General features: G+C 45.9%; 1 protein-coding gene across 1 annotated transcript; it reads right to left on the bottom strand.

Annotated features, from left to right (window-relative positions):
• LOC309808264 (interferon regulatory factor 6-like) lies at positions 1 to 9,441 on the bottom strand. The gene is made up of 3 exons (XM_082628367.1): positions 9,239 to 9,441; positions 1,485 to 1,690; positions 1 to 456 (listed from the first exon to the last, which is right to left on the bottom strand). Exons 1-3 carry the CDS (start codon positions 9,355 to 9,357, stop codon positions 284 to 286), a joined length of 498 nt encoding a protein of 165 aa, XP_082484493.1. The 5' UTR covers positions 9,358 to 9,441; the 3' UTR covers positions 1 to 283.
• Positions 9,442 to 11,118: the final 1,677 nt, after the last annotated feature.

Raw genomic sequence — 11,118 nt, 5'->3', positions numbered from 1 at the left:
CCTGCACTTGGCCTGAAGGAAATCAGCAAAATTTGTAACAGCTTGTGTATTTGTATGTGGGATTGAGAATGAATTTAATTTTTTAATTTCTCTGAATTATCACATAAGATTCAGAAGATGCTCTCTCTGCCTAGAAGCCACCCCACTGGGATAACTATGCCTACGGAGTTCCTTTGCCTATGACTCCTACTTGCTAACAGACTGGCAGCCTGGCCCCAGGGCCTGGTCGCTGCTCCCAGTGCAATGGTGGATATGGTGTCAACGGTTGCAAAATCAAAGCCCCTTACATCCTCTCCATGCCTCGGTCCCACCCCCCACCCCACTCACCATTGACGTTCAGGAAGGGGAAGGCGTCCTGGATGGGAACGTGGTGCTGTGACTGGTCCAGCTCATCTTCCTCATCTTCTTCATCCACATCATTATCTTTCTCATCCCAAGGAGCAGATCCAGTGGATCCTACCCGAGAAACACACACACACACACACAAAGGTCAAAAGTGAGGCGCTCACGTTGCACTGTCATCCCTGCAGCTGACCCACTGTTCAAGCTAGGCACTGCCAGCACAGAGGTTCCTTGGGTTCAGTGTGCACCCTCAATGCCAAAGAGTGGGAACCAAGGGTGTTCACCCCACTCCCAGCTCCTCCTACGGAGCCCCAGTGCAAGCTCTCATCCCCTCCCCTATCCAGGAGCTGCAGACCCTACTCCCTTCTCCTAGAAATCTTTTAATTCCTACTCTAAACCCCTTTCTACACATTCGCATCCCTTCTAAGGACCCAAGGAGCACAGCTTCTCTCCTTTATAAGCTTACTGTGAAGACAGACCCTTCCCTCATGGCAGAGCCTCACTAGATGCACTGGAGGTCAAGTCTAAATTATCTGGCTCTTAGTCGGAACTGGCTCAACATTGAGTAAATATAGGGATCAGGTGGTATTCTCCTAGGAAAAATACCATACAAATTAAATGATCACTTACCCATCATTTATAAAGAGAACTTAACAGCCTTCATAATGTCATGGCAATTGATTCTTAGAACAGCCTTTGAAATACGCAGGAAAGATGAGAACCCAGATTTTATAGTGGAAGAAGGTGAGGCTCAAAACGTTGAATGACTTGATTCAATGTCCCACAAGTAGTGAAATGGAAAGACCGAGGTTTATAACTCAGACCTTCTAAGTTTTAAGCCCTCCTTCTTCTAAACTACCTGGCCTCTCTTCTCAGTGTTGAGTCCCAAGAGAAGTTATTTTTTATAGAACTCAATACCCCCTCTTCTTTCTAATGCTTTACTGTTCCACTGGGTGGGCAGGAAGACTGTGCTGAGTTTATATCTTTTGTTCTCTGGGTTCTTTCTAGGGACAGGATTTCTTGCTTTATTTACCAGTCTTCAACATTGTAAGCGAGGCGACTTTCAAGTCGACTATCGCTTTAAGGGTCCAGCCCGGAACCTGGCACACTGTCCACCTTCTCCCCAGCAGCTGGGGCCTCACCTGGGTTAATGATAGAGCCCTGGGGCTGGGGGATGTCACACACTTGATATATCTTCACTGGGTTCATGGGCACCTCCTTGGTGCCGTCGTACATCAGGTTGAATTCCCTGCTCTTGTTGAGCGCACAGCGGAGCTGGGCCTTCCATTTAGCTGGGTCGGGGTCGTCCACCCCTTCCTGGTACTTCCCCTGTCTCCACAGCCCAGGCCTGAGGGATAGGAAACCGCAGTGCGTGCCTGCTTGTTGCCCAGAAACACTGGAAAGTGTGCCCGCCCTCCCTCATACAGACACAGATACACACAGCCCTGCCTGACCGCCCCATCACCCCAACTCCAATTTACAGAGACTGCAGCAGAAAACACCACGCTGGGGACCAGGCAAGGCAGGGCCTGAGACAAATTAAGCCAAATGCAAATACAGTATTTTAAAAAGAGGAGCCTCATCTCAAGTGCTTGTGCCAGCATCATCTGTCAACACTACAATGGCCTTAATGAAGGGTTGAAAATAAAGAAAAATCTGGAACAAGTATACACCAAAATACTAATGGTAACTTTTGGATAGCAAGACTTCAGGTAATTTTGTTTTGTTTTGCTTGCCTTATTTTTTTTTCACATGAATTGCTTATATAATAAGAAGAGAAAGGGAGGTGGCGTATGATATGAAGAATTTAGGCTTGCTGTTCCCTCTCCCTTCAGTCTTTAATCTGATGCACAAATAACTGTTGAAACCAAGTACCTTTAGGAGTAGCAGCCCATAGGAGGGCAGGAAGCACGCTCTGGGGGTTCAGCTGGCCTCAGTGCGAGGCTGAGGGCCTCAAGTCCTAATGAACTCACACCACCTGCCTTTCCCTGCTTCCTCAAACTCCCACATTGGGAACATTTTGCTGGGAACACCAGGGGCTGGTGGCCTGGGCCAAAACCAGTGGGGCCCCGCCTCTCTGGTTTTCAATTTCCAGGTCTAGCAGGCATTTATGTGTCTGTTCACGGGATATCAGCCCTCCCCCACTGTTAACGTATCTCAGATGTCTACACTTTCTTCAGGGCTGTGACGTACGTGCTGGTGCAGAAAAGGGGGATGTCTTTTGCAGAGGACTCAAGATCAAGAGAACGAGATGGACCGGCCAGACTGCTCCCACTTGATGTTAGGAAGATAAGGTGGCCGTGTAGTTAGAATTCTGCAGGGGAACATAGCCTATAGAGTCTATGGGTTTGCGGATCCACAACTTTTATTTTTTCAGTAATGCCAACCAAGCTCATAAGAGACTGACATATAATCCAGAATGCCAGTCTACTCGTTTTCAAAGGGGGATAAAGCTGGTCAGTGATCAGCATGGTTAAGTCCAATAACCTGGACATAACCATGTATGATCTCAACCAGTAACTCCTGTATCTGGTTTCTAATGATAATTCCAAGAACATAAGACCCACTCAACATTTAAATCCAAATTTTCAGATGACTCCAAAGCTAAATGGAAATGATTTGATATTGAACTCTAAATCTGCATTATCTAGACTATCTCTTACCCAGTTGGGTAACCCAGAATCGACAGTAAAAGGCTCCTGCTTTCCCAAAAATCACAGGGCGTAAGAATGAAAAGCACTGGAAAGGCAAGACCCCCAGTGAATTTGCAAAGCTGCTCTTGTGTCTTTTTCTTTTTGACCTTGAAGCCAGGAGAAATTCTAAAAATACAAATGTATTCATTTTTAAAACTTGACTTTACTATTGTTCAGATCCCCAAGCCTACAAAAATAATTTTATTTTTTAAAAAATGCTCCCTGCCCCAAAGGAGTTTACAATCCCTTAAAGGAGACAGATGAGTCCACAGATCAGAAATACAGATACTATGTGAACACCAGTAAAACTGCCTAATCCATAAAGAGTCGGGGGGTAGGTATGGTTGGCCAAGTTTATCAGAATTTATGATTCTAGGGCTGCATCTTGAACATGGGTAGAAGTTAACCAGGTGAGAAGCGTGGGTCACGATACTCTAAGCAGAAGAAGCTTTATGGGCAAAGGCAGAGGCTGAAAAGCACAGTGCTTAGGGGACCTACAAGCAGTTCAGCTTGCGTGGAGGCAGCATGAGATCAAAGTCTGGGCTTGTAAGTAGGAACCATGCCAAGGGGTTTGGACCTGATTCTTAGAACACTGAGAACCACTGAGAGATTTAAGCAGGTTGTGATGGGATCAGATTTAAGTTTTAGAAAGAACCCTCTAGCTGCAGGACTGAAAAGGGTTTGAAGGGAGGCAAGGCATGAAGATAACACATAGTCTCTATATAATCCATATAATAGTGTCACTAGGGTCTGAACTAAGGAGGTGGCAGTAGGGATAGAGGATACAGGTAACGAATGAGCCGTTAAAGACGCTGACTTGACAAAGCTTGATGATGAACTGATTCCTTGAAGAAGGTGAGAGAGAAATCAAGGATGATTCCCTGGTTTAGGGTTTGGGAGACTGGGTGGGTGGTGATGCTGGCCACTGAGATAGGAGCAGGTTTAGAAAGATGATTTCCCTTTGGAAATGTCGGATTTCAAATGCCTGTGGAAGGCCTAGGGGAGAATGCCCAGCATGCCCAGGGCAGTTTTTTATCCCCACTCACCTCTCACATCACCTGAGGGACTCTCCCTGCCTGCCTCCAGCCTGGAAGAAGGTCCACCAGATTACTGACATCTCTGCCCTGTGGGCAAGGACCAATTTCTTTTCATTTCTGTATCCCGGCTCAGGCTTTAGCACACAGTAGGTCAACGTGTATTTGTTGAATTGCCTCAAATTTACAGAAATACACTTCTTGGGGAATGAATAAGTTGCTATTACGGATGGAAGGCCAGAAAAACAGCTATGAGCAGAAGGCCAAGGAGACACTGCAGAAAGTGCTGGAGGAGAAAATGCGTGCAGGACAGCAACTGCAGAGCAAACAGGTGTGGGGATGCTCCATAATCCTTGGGGCTGGGAACCCTGGGGCAGTCTGGGTGGCAAGGGAGCCAGCTGCACAACCCCCTGGAACCCCCAAGGCACCACCCTCTCTTCTGATCTCCCTCAGCGGTCCCTGGCCCTGGCCGAGCACAAGTGTGAAGAGTGGAAGAGCCAGTACGAGAGCCACCCCCAGCATGCAACTGTCCCCTACCCTGCCAGCCCAGTAATCATGAATGCCGTCTTCCTTCTCTTTTTTACAATGTGGTACATATGGATTTCTTTTGAATGAGATTTAACCAGCTTTTCAACCTTTCTTCTTTCTAACAATATCAGTACTCTCTGACTCTCCAAATGCGCCTTTTCAAGTGGATTTAATTTATGGAAAAATCACCCTTCATACTTTCCCTTTCTTTTTTAAACCTCCCCATGGTAGTGTAATGTAGTAGAAGGAGATTTGGCCTGGGAGCTTGGACACCAGGGTTCTAGCTGCAGTAACCCACAGTTACACACGTTATATTATTAAAGAAAAAAGTAACTTACAGAAATGTATGAGGCCATTATGCACATACACACAAATATATATTCACTCATATATCCATAAAAAAGTAGTCTGGAAGGTTCTATAAAATGTTAAAGGTGTTCATCCCAGGGTGGAGGAGATATACGTTAACTATATTACCCTCTTAAATTTTTACAGTAAATGTATATTACTTTTATAATTTAAAAAGCCAAACTTTTCATTTTTAAAAACCTAAAACATGAAAGAAAACTGGAAAACCAACAAAATTAAAACAATCCCTAAGTCTGAGGCAACGATTTTTTTATCCGAGTACAAGTGATGAATGAAAATACTAAGAATGGTGTGTGACACCTTAAAGTATAGAAAAAAATACAGTAAGGCAAGTAGGCATTAAGATAATAGAATATAAAAAGTTACCCAGATATATTCAGACAACGGACTACTATTCCAGTAATAAAAAGAAATGAATTACTAATATGAGCTACACGGATGAGTCACAACAACATGAGGAGCCAAAGAAGCCACGTGCAAAAGGGTACTTGTTGTATGCTTCCATTCATATGAATTTCTAGAATAGGAAACACTAATACATAGTGAAAGAAAGCATGTCAGTGGTTGCCTGATGCCAGGCCTGGGAAACTGACTGTAAAAGGACAAGAAGGAACTTTTTGCAGGTATTGGAAGTGTTCTGTATCTTGACTTTGGCGATGACAATATAGATATACACATTTGTCAAGACTTATCAAATTACATGCTTAGAACGGGTACACCTTGTTGAATGTAATTCATACTTCAATAAAGTTGATTTTAATGTTAAATTAAAAAGTCACCTATGGGTGGGCTTCCCTGGTGGCGCAGTGGTTAAGAATCCGCCTGCCAATGCAGGGGACACGGGTTCGAGCCCTGGTCCGGGAAGATCCCACATGCTGCGGAGCAACTAAGCCCGAGTGCCACAACTACTGAGCCTGCGTGCCTAGAGCCCATGCTCTGCAACAAGAGAAGCCACCGCCATGAGAAGCCCGCGCACCGCAACGAAGAGTAGCCCCCGCTCCCTGCAACTAGAGAAAGGCCACATGCAGCAATGAAGACCCAACACAGCCAAAAATAAAATAAAACAAAAAATAAATTAATTAAACAAAAAAACAGCAAACCATTAAAAAAAAAAAAAAAAAGTCACCTATGGGGACTTCCCTGGTGGCACAGTGGTTAAGAATTCGCCTGCTAATGCAGGGGACGTGGTTTCAAGCCCTAGTCTGGGGAGATCCCACATGCCGCCGAGCAACTAAGCCCGTGCGCCACAACTACAGAGCCTGTGCTCTAGAGCCCGTGAGCCACAACTACTGAGCCCGTGTGCCACAACTACCGAAGCCCACGTGCCTAGAGCCCATGCTCCACAACAAGAGAAGCCACCACAGTGAGAAGCCGGCGCACTGCAACAAAGACACAATGCAGCCCAAAATAAATTAATTAATAATAATTTAAAAAACAATAGTCACCTAGATGTCTGAGCGAGACAGAGTCCCTTTAAGCTTTCAGTCCCAGCTCTTCTCTGAAGCCTCCCCTCATTCACCCTGGCAGCATGTGACCACTTTGCATCTCTTTAACACCTTATATTTATCGGTTCCATTCAGATTTGATGCTTGAAAAGTTTTGTATATTTTATGTCTATCTTCCATTAAACTTGGTTCCTCTAAGGCAGGAACAATAATCTCTTTCATAAATTGAGACCATTACAAAAACAGAATTATGTTCCCTTTCCTCCCAATCAGGGGAATTTGAAGTAGGATTGATGAAATCCTGGAAATCATAAGCAAAAATGTCATTTCTGCATTTTTATGGCCACAGGGTCCTGTGTTTTCATCAGATTCTGGAAGATATCACAGAGCCCAACAATGTTAAGAATCTCTGCTTTGAATCCATGTGCTTTCACCCAGCTCTGTGGTACAAGGCACCCTGCCCCTGGGGCAATCTGTCTGTGGTCCCTGCAAAGATGATAAACCCACATCAAAGACACTCACTCTTCTGCATGTCAGTGGACTCTACTGCCATCTCTTCCTCCACAATGACGTCACTATCGCCATCTTCAAGATTCATTTCTGTCTCATCTAGAACACTGTCTTCTTCCTCTTCCTCCTCCTCATCTTCCTTGGAGACATCCTTTAATGTGGCAAGTAGTCTGTTGTAACCAGAAACTTGTTCTGGTTCACTCTATGCTTCACTTTCAGAACTTGAAGTATCTATAAACTCTCTGACTAAAAGGAAAATGGGGATTTTAAAAACAAAAATTATACTGTTCTTGTTGCTACCCCACGACTATCATCAGGTCCACAGTGGAACCAAGTTCAGACTTTTCTAGATAAAAACTAGCTTTTCTGCAAATACGCAGTCCTATCTATTCAACCAAACCTAGCACCAAATTTGTTTAAAACAGCTAATCTAGCTATGATTCTAGAAGCGCTTCCTCTTCTTTGAACTGCTCATGTTCCACATGGGAAGACAGCAAACTAAACACATGGAGCTTTAGGTTATAAGGCGATCTAACCTATGTGTCAGACATTTGGCACCTTTAAAGGAGCAACAGGAAAACTTACAACAAAAAAGTGTACTTTATTTCTGAGTCTGTGGTAATGAAATAAGACCTTTGATGATTTTGCACTCTATTTTATGTTAAGCAAACACGACATTCCCTCTTAGGATTCACCAAGAGCCCTCTGGTAAGCCTCCTTAACAGGCTAATCTCTCAGGACAGTTTCATACTCTATACTATGTTAGTTATCACAATGGCATTTTAACAGACATCTGCACTTAAAACTAAGCAATATTACTAAAGTATAGCTTACATCTAAAATCAAAGAGAGTGGAAATGTAGCCAAACTTTAGTACCATATATAATCTTAAAAGTAACAGTCCAGAATCTACTATCATAAAGAAGGTATAAAGCATTACCAGTTGACAAGTCTGTGGTTTTGCTTCCTTTCTGGAAACCCTGAGAAGAAACAGGCAATGTTAAACTTTAACTACTAGTATGTAGCAATTAGGAAAAGTCTAATGATACAACTTTAAATGAACATGGCAGACTATACCGTTATAAATACATTATATCTATTGTCAAGTAAAAACTCCATATGCATTTGGACAGGTTTTGGAAGGATATGCCAAATAGATAATAAGAGACGAATGAAAAAGCCTAACAAGACCACATGACAAATACTACAGTCACACAGTAACAGGCTCTCATCCAAAAGATGGGAAATTTTGGCAAATAAAAGCCCTCGGGGTTCACCTTTTCTAGCAAGTTTCTTAAGTAGACTATCCCTCTAACTGTTGATAAAGCAGCCCAAAGGGGTGGGATGAGCACTAAGATCATAACTGAGAGTCTGGACACTTAGAGAGGAACCCACAACTACCCAAACATTACTTTCCTCATGGTCATTGAATAGATAGGTGATGTCGAGGGTCCCAAGCAATTCTTTTTTTTTTTTTTTTTTTTTTTTTGCGCTACGCGGGCCTCTTGTTGTGGCCTCTCCCGTTGCGGAGCACAGGCTCCGGACGCGCAGGCTCAGCGGCCATGGCCCACGGGCCCAGCCGCTCCGCGGCATGTGGGATCCTCCCAGACCGGGGCACGAACCCGTGTCCCCTGCATTGGCAGGTAGACTCTCAACCACTGCGCCACCAGGGAAGCCCCCAAGCAATTCTTTTTTTAACTTCTTTAATTTATTTATTTTTGCCTGCTATGGGTCTTCGTTGCTGCGCCCGGGCTTTCTCTAGTTGCGGCGAGAGGTGGCTTCTCTTGTTGCGGAGCAGGGGCTCTAGGCTCGCGGGCATCAGTAGTTGCACCACCCTGGCTCAGTAGTTGTGGCTCGCGGGCTCTGGAGTGCAGGCTCAATAGTTGTGGCGCACAGGCTTACTTGCACCGCGGCATGTGGGATCTTCCCGGACCAGGGCTCGAACCCCTGTCCCCTCCGTTGGCAGGCGGATTCTTAACCACTGCGCCACCAGGGAAGCCCCCAAGCAATTCTTTAAAAACATAGAAAACGAACACAAGCTTATAAAATCTCTGCCCAGTCGCCACACAGGAGGCGTGCCGTCTAGCATCAAACTACAGGCTCAACAAAGGGTAGGAAGACCGGCGAAGAACCCCATCTCAGGCGGGAAGCCGCCAGGATCCCCGGGCGAGCTAGGCCGGCGCCGGGGCAGCGTGGCACGCGGCGGGAGCTGCCCTGTCACTACCCCCGGGGCACCGGCGGACCAAACGCGGGGACACGCGGGCTCCCACCGGGAAAGGACGCCGGCAGCGCCGGTCCCAGCCTCGCCTCTCCATACCTGTCATAGAAGGGATGCTCCTCGCCGAAATCCCTTAGATGCTTCTTCTGCTTTTTAGTTAGGGAGTTGAGCAGCTGGCTCTGGCTCCGGCTCCGGCTCCGGCTCCCGCGTTTGACCATGGGGAAGACGTCAAGTCAGCCAACCTCCAAGAATCGCGTTTTTCACCTGGAAGTCGTCTCGTCAACCCACTCACGCGGGATTGCCAACGGCGCTTTACGGCGGAAGCAGGGTGCCATAAAGCAGACCCGCTTTACGTCGCGCTTGTACGACAGGCGTGGCTGTGAGAATCAGCCTGCATAAACGTGTAGTAACTGAGATGGTTGAATGCAGTGCCTTTCTATTATGCCATAATACAAATACCAACTAACATTTAAGGCTGCCGGTGCATCTCAACTCATCCTCACAACAGTAAACAAATAGGCCTTGTTAATAAGCCTGATATCGGAGATGAGAAAGCTGATGCTTACAAAAAGTTACACACACACTAGCAAGAGAGGAGATGGAAACCTAATTCTCTCTGATGCGACCACAGGCTTTTCCCACTAGGATCTGCCACGTGCGTGTGCTGTGTGAAGAATGAGGACGCAAGGCTGAGATTCCCGCCCTTACCCTACCCCCTCATTTTCTGAAAGTATTGCAAGGGCCCTTGGTAACACATCTGTTCTGGCATTTTTCATGTTATAAAAGCAAAAACACATCCAGAGAGGTAAAGTGACTTTCCTAAATCACCCGGAGAGTCGATGTTAGAGAAAGCAGTCAAACTCAATAAAGTGTCTCAAAACTGAATTGGGGCAAATTGGGATGGAAAACTTTTAAAGGGTAAGTAACTTTTCTATATCTGGGCCGTGGTGGTGGTTACACCTGGTATACAATTACCAAAATTAATCAAACTGTACCTTTGAAATTGGTACATTTTAATGCAAGTAAATAATAATCTCAATAAACAAAGAGGTCAAAACAGCGCAACTGGACTTAATACTCTAGAGACAGGCAGAGTGTGCAGGGATACTTAAAAACCACAGGATAGGGCTTCCCTGGTGGCGCAGTGGTTGAGAGTCCGCCTGCCGATGCAGGGGACGCGGGTTCGTGCCCCAGGTCTGGGAAGGTCCCCCGTGCCGCGGAGCGGCTAAGCTCGTGAGCCATGGCCGCTGAGCCTGCGCGTCCGGAGCCTGGGCTCCGCAACGGGAGAGGCCACAACAGTGAGAGGCCTGCGTACCGAAAACAAATAAACAAACAAACAAAACATGAAAAAGTCTCCAAAGTCTTTTGGAGGTGGGCAGCATCAGTAGCGAATCGGCTGCTCCAGGAAGTCGTCAGAAAGGAAGATTTAATGTCCTTGTCACCCATACAGACATCACTGTGATTTCGCTGAAGTCCAAATCGGTTCACATATCCCCCTTGCTTGAAATCCTTTAAGGGTTCCTCACCTTACATGGGATTGGGCCTCAATGCCCCAGCAAGGCATGCAAGGCCTTTAGTGGGCTGAATCCTCACCTGTCCGTCTCTCCAACCTCTCTACTCCCACCCCCCCACCTCAGCAACAGGGTCCACAGACAGTTCTCCAAACACATCTTTCCACCTTGCTCATGCTATTCCCTCTCCCTGGAACCTTCTTTCCCAGGAAACCCTGACTCAGTGCATCCTCTGTGCAACTCCCCATGACCTTTCCTCTCTCCTCCGCAGCAAGAGGAGCTTCTTTATCTTCTGGGTTCCTAAAACCCTTTGTAGACACCCTTCTAATCTAGCCCATGACAACATAATTATTTGTTAATTGCTTTGTCTCCCCCAACTAGACTATGAGGTCTTTCAAGGGGAAAGCCTGAGGTCTGAGCTTTTTAAATCATTAATGCCTAACATTATGACAGGAACATGGTAACTGT

The sequence above is a fragment of the Mesoplodon mirus genome, assembly GCF_964341445.2.
Source record: "Mesoplodon mirus genome assembly, chromosome: 7".
In the NCBI taxonomy this organism is placed as follows: Eukaryota; Metazoa; Chordata; class Mammalia; order Artiodactyla; family Ziphiidae; genus Mesoplodon; species Mesoplodon mirus.
Note: the sequence above shows the minus strand (reverse complement) of the source record. Positions and strands in the feature narration are given on the sequence as shown.

Bases quoted from the DNA above. Each gene is read 5' to 3' on its own strand.
- LOC309808264 (XM_082628367.1), bottom strand. From the start codon at position 9,357: ATGGTCAAACGCGGGAGCCGGAGCCGGAGCCGGAGCCAGAGCCAGCTG. The intron at 1,691-9,238 runs GTATGGAGAGGC...CCTATCCCTCAG, and splicing joins GAGCATCCCTTCTATGACAG to GCCTGGGCTGTGGAGACAGG. The intron at 457-1,484 runs GTGAGGCCCCAG...TTTCTCGGGTAG, and splicing joins GGGCTCTATCATTAACCCAG to GATCCACTGGATCTGCTCCT.